The sequence below is a fragment of the Pristiophorus japonicus genome, chromosome 4 (assembly GCF_044704955.1).
Source record: "Pristiophorus japonicus isolate sPriJap1 chromosome 4, sPriJap1.hap1, whole genome shotgun sequence".
Lineage (NCBI taxonomy): Eukaryota > Metazoa > Chordata > Chondrichthyes > Pristiophoridae > Pristiophorus > Pristiophorus japonicus.
Window position 1 is genome coordinate 28,116,014 of NC_091980.1, and position 14,605 is coordinate 28,130,618.

General features: G+C 44.2%; 1 protein-coding gene across 2 annotated transcripts in view; it reads left to right on the top strand.

Moving 5' to 3' along the window:
* Positions 1 to 14,605, top strand: part of rad50 (RAD50 homolog, double strand break repair protein) — a 215,150-nt gene that overhangs the window by 82,283 nt on the left and 118,262 nt on the right. For both annotated transcript variants that reach the window (XM_070878055.1, XM_070878056.1), the window contains exon 11: positions 14,323 to 14,505. In XM_070878055.1, coding sequence (XP_070734156.1) covers positions 14,323 to 14,505 — 183 coding nt within the window. The remainder of the gene's footprint in view (positions 1 to 14,322; positions 14,506 to 14,605) is intronic.

Sequence of the window (14,605 nt, forward strand, 5' to 3'; positions counted from 1 at the left end):
AAATGACTGTCAATGCATCCACTATTTCCAAGGCCACCTCCTTAAGTACTCTGGGATGCAGTCCATCAGGCCCTGGGGATTTATCGGCCTTGAAACCCATCAATTTCCCCAACACAATTTCCTGACTAATAAGGATTTCCCTCAGTTCCTCCTTCTTACTAGACCCTCTGACCCCTTTTATATCTGGAAGGTTGTTTGTGTCCTCCTAGGTGAATACCGAACCAAAGTACTTGTTCAATTGGTCTGCCATTTCTTTGTTCCCAGTTATGACTTCCCCTGATTCTGACTGCAGGGGACCTACATTTGTCTTTACTAACCTTTTTCTCTTTACATATCTATAGAAACTTTTGCAGTCCGTCTTTAATGTTCCCTGCAAGCCTCCTCTGGTACTCTATTTTCCCTGCCCTAATCAAACCCTTTGTCCTCCTCTGCTGAGTTCTAAATTTCTCCCAGTCCCCGGGTTTGCTGCTATTTCTGGCCAATTTGTATGCCACTTCCTTGGCTTTAATACTACCCCTGATTTCCCTTGGTAGCCACGGTTGAGCCACCTTCCCTTTTTTATTTTTACGCCAGACAGGGATGTACAATTGTTGTAGTTCATCCATGCGGTCTCGAAATGTCCATGGCCCATCCACTGTCAACCCCTTAAGTATCATTCGCCAATCTATCCTAGCCAATTCACGCCTCATATCTTCAAAGTTACCCTTCTTTAAGTTCTGGACCATGGTCTCTGAATTAACTGTTTAATTCTCCATCCTAATGTAGAATTCCACCATATTATGGTCACTCTTCCCCAAGATTGCTAATTAATCCTCTCTCATTACACAACACCCAGTCTAAGATGGCCTCCCCCCTAGTTGGTTCCTCGACATATTGGTCTAGAAAACCATCCCTTATGCACTCCAGGAAATCCCTCCTCCACCATATTGCTTCCAGTTTGGTTAGCCCAATCTATATGCATATTAAAGTCATCCATGATAACTGCTGCACCTTTATTGCATGCACCCCTACTTTCCTGTTTGATGCCCTCCCCAACATCACTACTACTATTTGGAGGTCTGTACACAACTCCCACTAACGTTTTTTGCCCTTTGGTGTTCTGCAGCTCTACCCATATAGATTCCACATCATCCAAGCTAATGTCCTTCCTAACTATTACATTAATCTCCTCTTTAATCAGCAATGCTACCCCACCTCCTTTTCCTTTTATTCTATCCTTCCTGAATGTTGAATACCCTTGGATGTTGAGTTCCCAGCCCTGACCGTCCTGGAGCCACGTCTCTGTAATCTCAATCACATCATATCTGTTAACATCTATTTGCACAGTTAATTCATCCACCTTATTACGTATACTCCTTGCATTAAGACACAAAGTCTTCAGGCTTGTTTTTTTAACACCCTTTGTCCTTTTAGAATTATGATGTAGTGTGGCCCTTTTTGTTTCTTGCCTTTGTTTCCTCACCCTTCCATTATTGCTTTTTACCTTTCTACCATCTGTTTCTGACTCCATATTACTTCGCCCTGTCTCGCTGCATAGGTTCCCATCCCCCTGCCATATTAGTTTAAACATTCCCAAACTGCATTAGCAAATGTTACCCCTAGGACATCAGTTCCAGTCCTGCCCAAGTGCAGACCGTCCCTTTTGTACAGGTCCCACTTCTCCCAGAACTGGTTCCAATGTCCCAGGAATTTGAATCCCTCCCTCTTGCACCACTGCTCAAGCCACGTATTTATTCTAACTATCCTGCTCCCTCTACTCTGATTAGCACGTGGCATTGGTAGCAATCCAGAGATTACTACCTTTGAGGTTCTACCTTTTAACCAGCGGATGTGGTGTATTTGGACTTCCAGAAGGCATTTGACAAGGTGTCACATAAAAGGTTACTGCACAAGATAAAAGTTCAAGGGTTGGGGGTAATATATTAGCAAGGATAGAGGATTGGCTAACGAACAGAAAACAAGAGTCGGGATAAATGGTTCGTTCTCTGGTTGGCAACCAGTAACTAATGGGGTGCCGCAGGGATCAGTGCTGGACCACAACTATTTACAACCTATATAAATGACTTGGAAGAAGGGACTGAGTGTAACATAGCCAAGTTGCTGATGATACAAAGAGGGGAGGAAAAGCAATGTGTGAGGAGGACACAAAATATCTGCAACAGGACATAGACAGGCTAAGTGAGTGGGCAAAAATTTGGCAGATGGAGTCTAATGTTGGAAAGTGTGAGGTCATGCAATTGGGCAGAAAAAAAATCAAAGAGCAAGTTATTATTTAAATGGAGAAACTTTGCAAAGTGCCGCAGTACAGCGGGACCTGGGGCTACTTGTGCATGAAACACAGAAGGATAGTATGCAGGTACAGCAATTGATCAGGAAGGCCAATGGTATCTTGGCCTTTATTGCAAAGGGGATGCGGTATAAAAGCAGGGAAGTCTTGCTGCAGCTATACAGGGTATTGGTGAGGCCACACCTGCAATACTGCGTGCAGTTTTGGTTTCCATATTTACGAAAGGATATACTTGCTTTGGAGGCAGATCAGAGAAGGTTCACTAGGTTGATTCCGGGGATGAGGGTTTGACTTATGAGGGTAGGTTGGGCCTCTACTCATTGGAATTCAGAAGAATGAGAGGTGATCTTACCGAAACATATAAGATTATGTGGGGGCTTGACAAGATGGATGCAGAGAGGATGTTTCCACTGATGGGGGAGACTAGAACTAGGGAGCATGATCTTAGAATAAGGGGCCGCCCATTTAAAACTGAGATGAGGAGAAATTTCTTCTCTGAGGGTTGTTAATCTGTGGAATTCGCTGCCTCAGAGAGCTGTGAAAGTTGGGACATTGAATAAATTTAAGACAGAAATCGACAGTTTCTTAAACGATAAGGGGTTATGCGGAGCGGAGTCCTCGATCAGATCAGCCATGATCTTATTAAATGGCGGAGCAGGTTCGATGGGCCGTATAGCCTACTCCTGCTCCTATTTCTTATGTTCTTATGTTTGTGTTCTTATTAGGCAGAGTCAACACGGTTTCATGAAAGGGAAATCATGTTTGACAAATTTATTAAAGTTTTTTGAGGCTGTAACTAGCAGGGTAGATAAAGGGGAACCAGTGGTAGTATATTTGGATTTCCAAAAGGCATTTGATAAGGTACCACATAAAAGGTTATTGCACAAGATAAGTGATCATGGGATTGGAAGTAATGTATTAGCATGGATAGAGGATTGGTTAACAGACAGAAAACAGATAGTAGGGATAAACTAGTCTTTTTCAGGTTGGCAGGCTGTAATTAGTGGGGTGCCGCAAGGATCATTTCTGGGGCCTCAGCTATTTACAATCTATATTGATGACCTAGATGAAGGGACCAATGTCATGTATTCAAGTTTGCTGACGATACAAAGCTAGGTATTACAGTAAGCTGTGAGGAGAACACAAAGCATCTGCAAAGAGATAAAGATAGATTAATTGAGTGGGCAGTAAGGTGGCAGATGGAGTATAATGTAGGGAACTGTGAGGTTATTCACTTCGGTAGGAAGAATAGAAAAACAGAATATTTTAAAAAAAAAACTTTTAAAAGTTGGTGTTGGGAGATTTGGGCGTCCTCGTGCAAGAAACGCAAAGCTAGCATGCAGATACAGCAAGCAATAAGGAAGGCAAACAGCATGTTGTCCTTTATTGCAAGGTGGTTGGAGTATTAGAATAAGGAAGTCTTGCTACAATTGTACAGGGCCTTGGTGAGGTCACACCTGGAGTACGATGCACAGTTTGGTCCCCTTATCTAAGTAAGGATATACTTGCCTTGGAGGCGGTGCAGCAAAGGTTCACTAGATTGATCCCTGGGATGAGAGGATTGTTCTATGAGGAGAGATTGAGTAAATTGGGCCTGTACACTCTGGAGTTTAGAAGAATGAGAGGTGACCTCAATGAATCATATAAGATTCTGATGGGGATTGACACTGTAGATGCGAAGAGGTTGTTTCCCTGGCTGGAGAGTCTAGTACTAGGGTGCATAGGCTCAGGATAGAAACATAGAAAATAGGTGCGGGAGTAGGCCATTCGGCCCTTCGAGCATGCACCACCATTCAATAAGATCATGGCTGATCATTCACCTCAGTACCCCTTTCTTGCTTTCTCTCCATAACCCTTGATCTCTTTAGCTGTAAAGGCCAAATCTAACTCCCTCTTGAATATATCCAATGAACTGGCATCAACAACTCTCTGCGGCAGGGAATTCCACAGGTTAACAACTCTCTGAATGAAGAAACTTCTCCTCATCTCAGTCCTAAATGGCTTACCCCTTATCCTTAGACTGTGTCCCCTGGTTCTGGACTTCCCCAACATCGGTAACATTCTTCCTGCATCTAACCTGTTCAGTCCCGTCAGAATTTTATATGTTTATATGAGATCCCCTCTCATCCTTCTAAACTCGAGTGAATAAAGGCCCAGTTGATCCAGTCTCTCCTCATATGTCAGTCCAGCCATCCCAGGATTCAGTCTGGTGAACCTTCGCTGCACTCCTTCAATAGCAAGAACGTCCTTCCTCAGACTAGGAGACCAAAACTGAACACACTATTCCAGGTGAGGCCCTGCTCCTATACTCAAATCTCCTAGCTATGAAGGCCAACATATCATTTGCCTTCTTCATCGCCTGCTGTACCTGCATTCCAACTTTCAATGACTGATGTACCATGACACCCAGGTCTCGTTGCACCTCCCCTTTTCCTCTTAGCGTCCTCCTCACAGCTCACACCGCCACCCAGTTTAGTGTCATCTGCAAACTTGGAGATATTGCACTCAATTCCTTCATCTAAATCATTAATGTATATTGTAAATAGCTGGAGTCCCAGCACTGAGCCCTGCAGCACCCCACTAGTCACTGCCTGCCATTCTGAAAAGGACCCGCTTATCCCGACTCTCTGCTTCCTGTCTGCCAACCAGTTCTCTATCCACGTCAGTACATTACCCCCAATACCATGTGCTTTAATTTTGCACACCAATCTCTTGTGTGGGACCTTGTCAGAAGTCTTTTGGAAGTCCAAATACACCACATCCACTGATTCTCCCTTGTCCACTCAACTAGTTACATCCTCAAAAAAATTCCAGAAGATTTGTCAAGCATGATTTCCCTTTCATAAATCCATGTTGACTTGGACCGAGCCTGTCACTGCTTTCCAAATGCGCTGTTATTTCATCTTTAATAATTGATTCCAACATTTTCCCCACTACTGATGTCAGGCTAACCGGTCTATAATTACCCGTTTTTTCTCTCCCTCCTTTTTTAAAAAGTGGTGTTACATTAGCTACCCTCCAGTCCATAGGAACTGATCCAGAGTCGATAGACTGTTGGAAAATGATCGCCAATGCATCCACTATTTATAGGGCCTTAAGTACTCTGGGATGTAGACTTTCAGGCCCTGGGGATTTATCGGCCTTCAATCCCATCAATTTCCCTAACACAATTTCCTGACTAATAAGGATATCCTTCAGTTCCTCCTTCTTACTCGACACCAGTCCCCTAGTACTTCCGGAATGTTATTTGTGTCTTCTTTCGTGAAGACAGAACCAAAGTATTTGTTCAACTAGTCAGCCAGTTCTTTGTTCCTCATTATGAATTCACCTGAATCTGACTGCAAGGGACCTACGTTTGTCTTCATTAATCTTTTTCTCTTCACATATCTATAGAAGCTGTTGCAGTCAGTTTTTATGTTCCTGGCAAGCTTCCTCTCATACTCTTATTTCCCCCCTCCTAATTATATCCTTTGTCCTCTGCTGAATTCTAAATTTCTCCCAGTCCTCAGGTTTGCTGCTTTTTCTCGCTAATTTATATGCCTCTTCCTTGAATTTAACACGATCCTTAATTTCCCTTGTTAACCACGGTTGAACCACCTTCCCAGTTTTATTTTTACTCCAGACAGGGATGTACAATTGTTGAAGTTCATCCATGTGATCTTTAAATGTTTGCCATTGCCTATCCACCGTCAACCCTTTAAGTATCATTTGTCAGTCTATTCTAGCCAATTCACGTCTCATACCATCGAAGTTACCTTTCCTTAAGTTCAGGACCCTAGTCTCTGAATTAACTGTGTCACTCTTCATCTTAATAAGGAATTCTACCATAAGGGGTTGGCCATTTAAGCCTGAGATAAGGCGGATGTTCTTCACTCAATAAGGATATAAATCTTTGGAATTCTCTACCCCAAAGTGCTATGGCTGCTGAATTGTTGAGTATATTCAAGGCTGATAGATTTTTGGACTTTAGGGGAAATCAAAATGATATGGGGATCGGCAGGAAAGTGGAGTTGAGGTCAAAGATCAGCCATATTCTTATTGAATGGTGGAGCAGGCTCAAAGGACAACTCCTCCTAATTCTTATGTTCTTATGTTATGTTTGTACTGCACAGAGGTGTGACATTTCCACCAGCCTCCTTGTGGCATCTCTCAGATTCTGATAACTCAAATGGCAACTTATGGGGAGTTTTGTGATGTGGCTTTGTTCCCACGCTATTCAAAACCATTTCACTTGCAACCAACAGTGCAAGACAACCTCTCCACCTCCTTCTTTCGGACACTCCTTAAAGATAGACTTAAATACAGATGCAAATCCCAACAATCACAGATACATTCAGAAATGAATCCCATTCACAGATCTCACGCACAGCTGGATTCCAGCAAGAAACCCCATCCTAATCACAGCTGGATTCAAATTATGGATCTGAGCAATTTTTTCCATTTGTCACACATACACATTCACACACACACATTCACACACTCTCTCTCTCTCTCTCACACACACACACACACACTCTCTCTCTCTCTCTCTCTCTCTCTCTCTCACTCACACACACACACACACACACACACACACACTTAGACACACTCACTTAGACACACTCACACACACACACACCCCCACACACACTTAGTCACACTTATGAATATAGGAACAGGAGTAGGCCATAGGGCCCCTCGAGCCTGATCATGGACTCAGCTCCACTTCCCTGCCCACTCCCCATAACCCCTTATCCCCTTATCATTTAAGAAACTGTCTATTTCTGTCTTAAATGTATTCATTGTCCCAGCTTCCACAGCTCTCTAAGGCAGCAAATTCCACAGATTTACAACCCTCTGAGAGAAGAAATTTCTCCTTATCTCTGTTTTAAATTGGCGGCCCATTATTCTAAGATCATGCCCTCTAGTTCTAGTCTTCGCCCATCAGTGGAAACATCCTCTGCATCCACTTTGTCAAGTCCCCTCATAATCTTACATGTTTCAAGATCACCTCTCATTCTTCTGAATTCCATTGAGTAGAGGCCCAACCTACTCAACCTTTCCTCATAAGTCAACTCCCTCATTCCCGGAATCAACCTAGTGAACCTTCTCTGAACTGCCTCCAAAGCAAGTATATCCTTTTGCAAATATGGAACCCAAAACTGCATGCAGTATTCCAGGTGTGGCCTCACCAATACCTTATATAGCTGTAGCAAGACTTCCTTGCTTTTATACTCTATCCCCTTTGCAGTAAAGGCCAAGATACCATTGGCCTTCCTGATCACTTGCATACTATCCTTTTGTGTTTCATGCACAAGTACCCCCAGGTCCCGCTGTACTGCAGCACTTTGCAATCTTTCTCCATTTAAATAATAACTTGCTCTTTGTGATTTTTTTTCTGCCAAAGTGCATGACCTCACACTTTCCATCTACCAAATTTTTGCCCACTCACTTAGCCTGTTTATGTCCTTTTGCAGATTTTTTGTGTCCTCCTCACACACTGCTTTTCCTCCCACCTTTGTATCGTCAGCAAACTTGGCTACGTTACCCTCAGTCCCTTCTAACCAAGTCGTTAATATAGATTGTACATAGTTGGGGTCCCAGCACTGATCCCTGCGGCACCCCACTAGTTACTGATTGCCAACCAGAGAATGAACCATTTATCCCAACTCTCTGTTTTCTGTTCGTTAGCCAATCCTCTATCCATGCTAATATATTACCCCCAACCCCGCGAATGTTTATCTTGTGCAGTAACCTTTTATGTGGCACCTTGTCAAATGCCTTCTGGAAGTCCAAATGCACCACATCCACTGGTTCCTCTTTATCCACCCCGTTCATTACATCCTCAAAGGACTCCAGCAAATTTGCCAAACATGACTTCCCCTTCATAAATCCATGCTGACTCTGCCTGACCGAATTTTGCTTTTACAAATGTCCTGCTACTGCTTCTTTAATAATGGACTCCCAACATTTTCCCAACCACAGATGTTAGGCTAACTGGTCTATAGTTTCTTGCTTTTTGTTTGCCTCCTTTTTTAAATAGGGGTGTTGCATTTGCAGTTTTCCAATCTGCTGGGACCTCCCCAGAATCCAGGGAATTTTGGTAAACTACAGCCAAAGCATCCACAATCCCTGCCATTACTTCTCTTAAGACCCTAGGATGCAAGCCATCAGGTCCAGGGGATTTATCTGCCTTTTAATCCCATTATCTTATTGAGTACCACCTCCTTAGTGATTGTGATTGTGTTAAGTTCCTCCGACTAACAAAGTTGCTACTGTTAGGGGGCCTATAGACTAGCGCCCACCAGTTACTTTTTCCCTTTATTGTTCCTTACCTCCATCCAAACAGTTTCAACAACCTTATCATTTGAGCCAATATCGTTTCTTATTATTGCAGTGATTCCATCCTTTATCAATAGAGCTACCCCACCTCCTTTTCCTTTCTGTCTGTCCTTCCGGATTGTCAATTACCCCATAATATTTAATTCCCAGTCCTGGTCCTCTTGCAACCACGCTCTGTAATGCTATCAGATCATACCCATTTGTCTCAATTTGTGCTGTCAACTCATGTATTTTGTTACAAATGCTACGTCCATTTAGACAAAGTGTCTTTAAGTTTGTTTTTTCACCCTTTTTTCCTGCTTGTTTCCTCTCTCCTTCACATTCGCTTTCTTTATTTTTGCTTTCTAATTCCAGCTTTGCTCCCCTCCCTACTGAATCTATTTTCAGGTTTCCATCCCCCTGCCAGGCTAGTTTAAACTCTCCCCAATAGCACTAGCAAACCACCCACCCACCCCTCCGCAAGGATAGTGGTCCCAGCTCTGTTGAGGTGCATCCCGTCTGGCTTGTACAGGCCCCACCTCCCCCAGAAGCGGTCCCAATGCCTCAGGAAATTTAAGCCCTCCCGCCTGCACCATCTCTCCAGCCACGTATTCATCTGCTCTATCTTTCTATTCTGTACTCACTAACTCGTGGCACTGGGAGTAATCCGGAGATTACTACTTTTGAGGTCCTGCTTTTTAATCTCTCTCCTAGCTCCATAAACTCTGCCTGCAGATTCTCATCCCTTTTCCTACCTATGTCATTGGTACCGATGTAGACCACGACCTCTGGCTACCACCAGAATGCCTTGCAGCCGCTCATCACATTCTTGACCCGGGCTCCAGGGAAGCAACATACCATCCTAGAGTCACGTCTGTGGCCGCAGAAAAGCCTGTCTGCTGCCCTGACTATTGAGTCCCCTACCACTATAGCTCTTTCATTCTTCTTCCTCTCCCCCTGTACAGCTTGGCTGTACTCCCCAGAGCCACCGGTACTCAGAACAGAGTACCAGTTGGAGAGCAAGATGAACTCAGTGGACTCCTGCACTACCTGCCTAGTCCTACTCTTCTGTCGGCGGTCACCCACTCCCTCTCTGCCTGCACACTCTTAAGCTGCGGGGTGACCACATCTAGAAATGTGCTATCCACGTTGCTCTCAGTCTCGCGGATGCACCGCAGTGACCCCAGCTGTCCAAGCCCCAAACGGAGCTTGAGTTGGTGCAGCTGGAGACATTTCCCGCACATGTGGTCGCCCCGGCTGCGCGAAGCACCCGGGACTTCCCACATGCCACAGGATATGCAATCCACGGGACTGAGCTGCCCTGCCATCCCTCTAGTTACATTCTCAACTATCGAGTAGAACTAAATTCTAAACCTTAGCACAGCACACCCAGCTGCTATTCAGCAAACAGCCGATTAAATTAACTGGCTCTCCTTGGATAATAAAGATTACATATATTTACTGGCAGATCCTACTTACAACAATGCCAAAGGTTTCCGACTGAAAAGAAAAGAAAAAGAAAGGAACCATGATTTTCAAAACAGATCTTAAATCTTGCCATTGGCATGAACCGGACACGATTCAGAACCACAAGTATTGATGTTTATATACCAAGTATTGGTTAGCTGCTAGACTGGTAAAATCTGCAAAGTGTGAAATGTATGGTGATTGATCGGGGTTCTTTCTGATTTTGTAGAAGCCAGCTTCAGCCTCTTTTGATAAGATTAAAAAATAGGAGTCGGCCATACGGCCTCTTGAGCCTGCTCCGCCATTCAAAAAGATCACGGCTGATCAGCGACCTCAAGTCCACTTTCCTGCCCGATCTCCATATCCCTTGATTCCCCTAGAATCCAAAAATCTATCTATCTCAGCCTGAAATATATTCAGAAACCCAGCATCTACAGCCGTCTGGGGCAGAGAATTCCAAAGATTCACAACCCCCTGAATGAAGAAATTCCTCCTCTTCTGTCTTAAATGGTCTTCCCTTTATCCTGAGACTGTGCCCCCTAATTCTAGACATTCTAGCTATGGTTTGAGTCCTATAAACTACTCCCACCAGTGTTTTCTGCCCCTTGTTATTTCTTATCCACCCATACTGATTCTGCTTCCTGATCTGAGCCAGGATCCTTTCTCTTTACTGTCCTTATGTCATCCTTTATTATCAGGGCTACCCACCCCCCCTTTCCATTCTGTCTTGTCTTTTCAAAACTTCCGGTACCCTGGAATATTTAGCTCGCAATCTTGGTCACCTTGCAACCATGTCTTTGTCATGGCTGTTGGATCAAAGTCATGGGAGCACCATCACCTGCAAGTTCCCCTCCAAGTCGCACACCATCCTGACTTGGAAGTATATCATCGTTTTTTCATCATTGCTGGGGCAAAATCCAGGAACACTCCTACCTAACAGCATTGTGGGAGAATCTTCAGCTCATGGACTGCAGCAGTTCAAGAAGGTGGCTCACCACCAGCTTCCGAGGGCAATTGGGGATGGGCAATAAATGCTGGTCTTGCCAGCGACATCCATGAATGAATATAAAAAAAATCTCTCCCCAAAAGGCATTGCAGTACAGTGTTTGTTCTGAACATTTAACCCTACCTTCCCCTCTCAACAGAGGCTGCCTGAACTGCTCCAACATTGTGTTTTTATTTCATTGTTTCAGGAGGTAACCAGGGGGGTTGATGAGAGCAATGCTTATGATGTAGTGTATATGGATTTTAGCAAAGCTTTTGATAAGGTCCTACATGGCAGACTGGTCACAAAAGTAAAAGCCCATGGGATCCAGGGCAAAGTGGCAAGTTGGATCCAAAATTGGCTCGGAAGCAGGAAGCAAAGGGTAATGGTTGGGTGTTTTTGTGACTGGAAGGCTGTATCCAGTGGGGTTCCACAGGGCTCAGTGCTAGGTCCCTTGCTTTTTGTTGTAGATATCAATGATTTGGACTTAAATGTTGGAGGCATGATTAAGAAGTTTGGAGATGACGTTAAAATAGGCTGTGTGGCTGATAATGAAGAAGAAAGCTGCGGACTGCAGGAAGATATCAATGTACTGGGCAGGTGGGCAGAACAGTGGCAAATGGAATTCAATCCGGATAAGTGTGAGGTAATGCATTTGGGAAGGTCTAACAAGGCAAGGGAATACACATTAAATGGTACAACACTGAAAAGTGCAGAGGAACAAAGGATCCTTGGAGTGCAGGTCCACAGATCCCTGAAGGTCGCAGGCCAGGTAGATAAGGTGGTTAAGAAGGCATATGGAATATAAGGCATGGAATACAAGAGCAAGGTTAGGCCGCAGCTGGAGTACTGTGTGCAGTTCTGGTCACCACATTACAGGAAAGATGTGACTGGAAAGGGTGCAGAGGAGATTTGCAAGAATGTTGCCTGGACTGGAGAATTTTGGCTATAAGGAAAGATTAGAGATGCTGGGTCTGTTTTCTTTGGAACAGAGGAGGCTAAGGGGAGACCTGATTGAAGTGTGTAAAATTATGAGGGGCCTTGGATAGAGTGGATAGGAAGAACCTGTTTCCCTTGGCAGAGGGGTCAACAACCAGGGGTCATAGATTTAAAGTAATTGGGGGGGGAGGTTTAGAGGAGATATGATGGGAAATTTCTTCACCCAGAACTCACTGCCTGAAAGGCTGGTAGAGACAGAAAGCCTCACCACATTTAAAAGATACTGGGATGTGCACTTGAAGTGCCGTAACCTACAGGGCTACGGACCAAGAGCTGGAAAGTGGGATTAGGCTAGATAGCTCTTGGCTGTGAGGAGGATGCTAAGAGGCTGCAGGGTGACTTGGACAGGACAGGTTGGGTGAGTGGACAAATGCATGGCAGATGCAGTATAATGTGGATAAATGTGAGTTTATCCACTTTGATGGTAGAATATTATCTGACTGGCGGCAGATTAGGAAAAGGGGAGGTGCAACGAGACCTGGGTGTCATGGTACATCAGTCATTGAAGGTTGGCATGCAGGTGCAGCAGGCGGTGAAGAAGGCAAATGGCTCGGGGATTTGAGTATAGGAGCAGAGAGGTCTTGCTGCAGCTGTACAGAGCCTTGGTGAGGCCTCACCTGGAATATTTTGTTCAGTTTTGGTCTCCTAATCTGAGGAAGGATGTTCTTGCTATTGAGGGAGTGCAACGAAGGTTCACCAGACTGATTCCTGGGATGGCAGGACTGACATATGAGGAGAGACTGGATCGACTGGGCCTGTATTCACTGGAGTTTAGAAGGATGAGAAGGGATCTCATAGAAACATAAAATTCTGATGGGGCTGGACAGGTAAGATGCAGGAAGAATGTTCCCGATGTTGGGGGAGTCCAGAACCAGGAGTCACAGTCTAAGGATAAGGGGTAAGCCATTTAGGACCGAGGTGAGGAGGAACTTCTTCACTCAGAATTGTTAACCTGTGGAATTCTCTTCCGCAGAGAGTTGTTGATGCCAGTTCATTAGATATATTCAAGAGGGAGTTGGATATGGCCCTTATGGCTAAAGGGATCAAGGGGTATGGAGAGAAAGCAGGAAAGGGGTACTGAGATGAATGATCAGCCATGATCTTATTGAATGGTGGTGCAGGCTCGAAGAGCCGAATGGCCTACTCCTGCACCTATTTTCTATGTTTCTATGTTGGACGGCGCAGACATGATGGGCCGAAATGGCCTCCTTCCGTGCTGTAAATTTCTATGATTCTTTGTTGGTTAGGTTCTTTTTTATCATGTATAACAATTTATCCTCTGTCTGTGTCTGCCAGTCTGTCTATGACTTGGATGTATAGGGCACAATTTTGAAATTTGCAGATGTCACGAAACTTGGATATATAGTGAGGAAGATAGTAATAGACTTCAAGAGGACATAGACAGGCTTGTGAAATGGGCGGACATATGGCGGATGAAATTCAATGCAGAAAAGCGTGAGGTGATCCATTTTGGTTGAAGAATGAGGAGAGACAATATATGCGATCTGGTACAATTTTAAAGGGGGTGCAAGAAGAGAGAGACCTGGGGTTGCTTGTGCACAAATCTTTGAAGGTGGAAGGACAGGTTAACAAAGCATATGGGATCCTGGTCTTTATAAATAGAGGCATAGAGTACAAAAGCCAAAAGGTTATGCTAAACTTTTATGTAACACTAATTCAGCCCCAGTTGGAGTATTGTGTCCAATTCTGGGGGCTACAATTTAGGAAGAAAGTGAAGCCTTTGGAGAGGGTACAAGAGATTTAAAAGAATGGTTCCAGGAATGAGGGGCGTCAGTTATGTGGATAGACTGGAGAAGCTGAGTGGTTCTTCAGAGCAGAGTAGAGAAGATTTGATAGAGGTGTTTAAAATCATAAGGCATTTGGATAGAGTAAACTGGCTAAAAGGTTGATGATCAGATGGCACAGATTTAAGGTGATTGGCAAAAGAAGCAAAAGGGAGAAGTTGGAGCTTCTCAATTGAAACATCTCCATATGATGGTGTACATGGGAATGGCCAGTGAGTGTTCATTTGGGAGTGGGGTTATAATATGAGAGTGTGAAATGCAAAACAGCAGAGACATTTTTGGGATCAAAGAATTAAGCATCTTGGTTGCTTTCATCTATCTATGGAATACAAATCACCTATTTGTGGAGAATGAGATGGCGTCATTGAAGTTGCTGATACTCATTTGCTTTCCAGTGCTATCTTCTACTGACCGTATCCCTAACTGTTTTGGGTATATTTCTGATTTCTCACTTGTTCCTGAATTTGTTGGCTGTTTAGGAACATGACCTTGAACGTACAGAAACCAGCAGCAATGTGGAGGGCCTGAAGGCCGAGGTGGTGAATCTGCAGAAAGAGAAAGTAGAACTCGACAAGTCTTTGCGGAAACTGGATCAAGAAATGGAGATGTTAAACTTGCACACTACGACCAGAACTCAGATGGAAATGCTGAAAAAAGACAAGGTAAACGTGTGTGTGTGTGTGTCTCTGTCTGTCACGCTCCCTTGCTCCTGCTATAAATGGTGGTCAATTAATTGTTTTGTAGTTAACAATATGGCGCTGT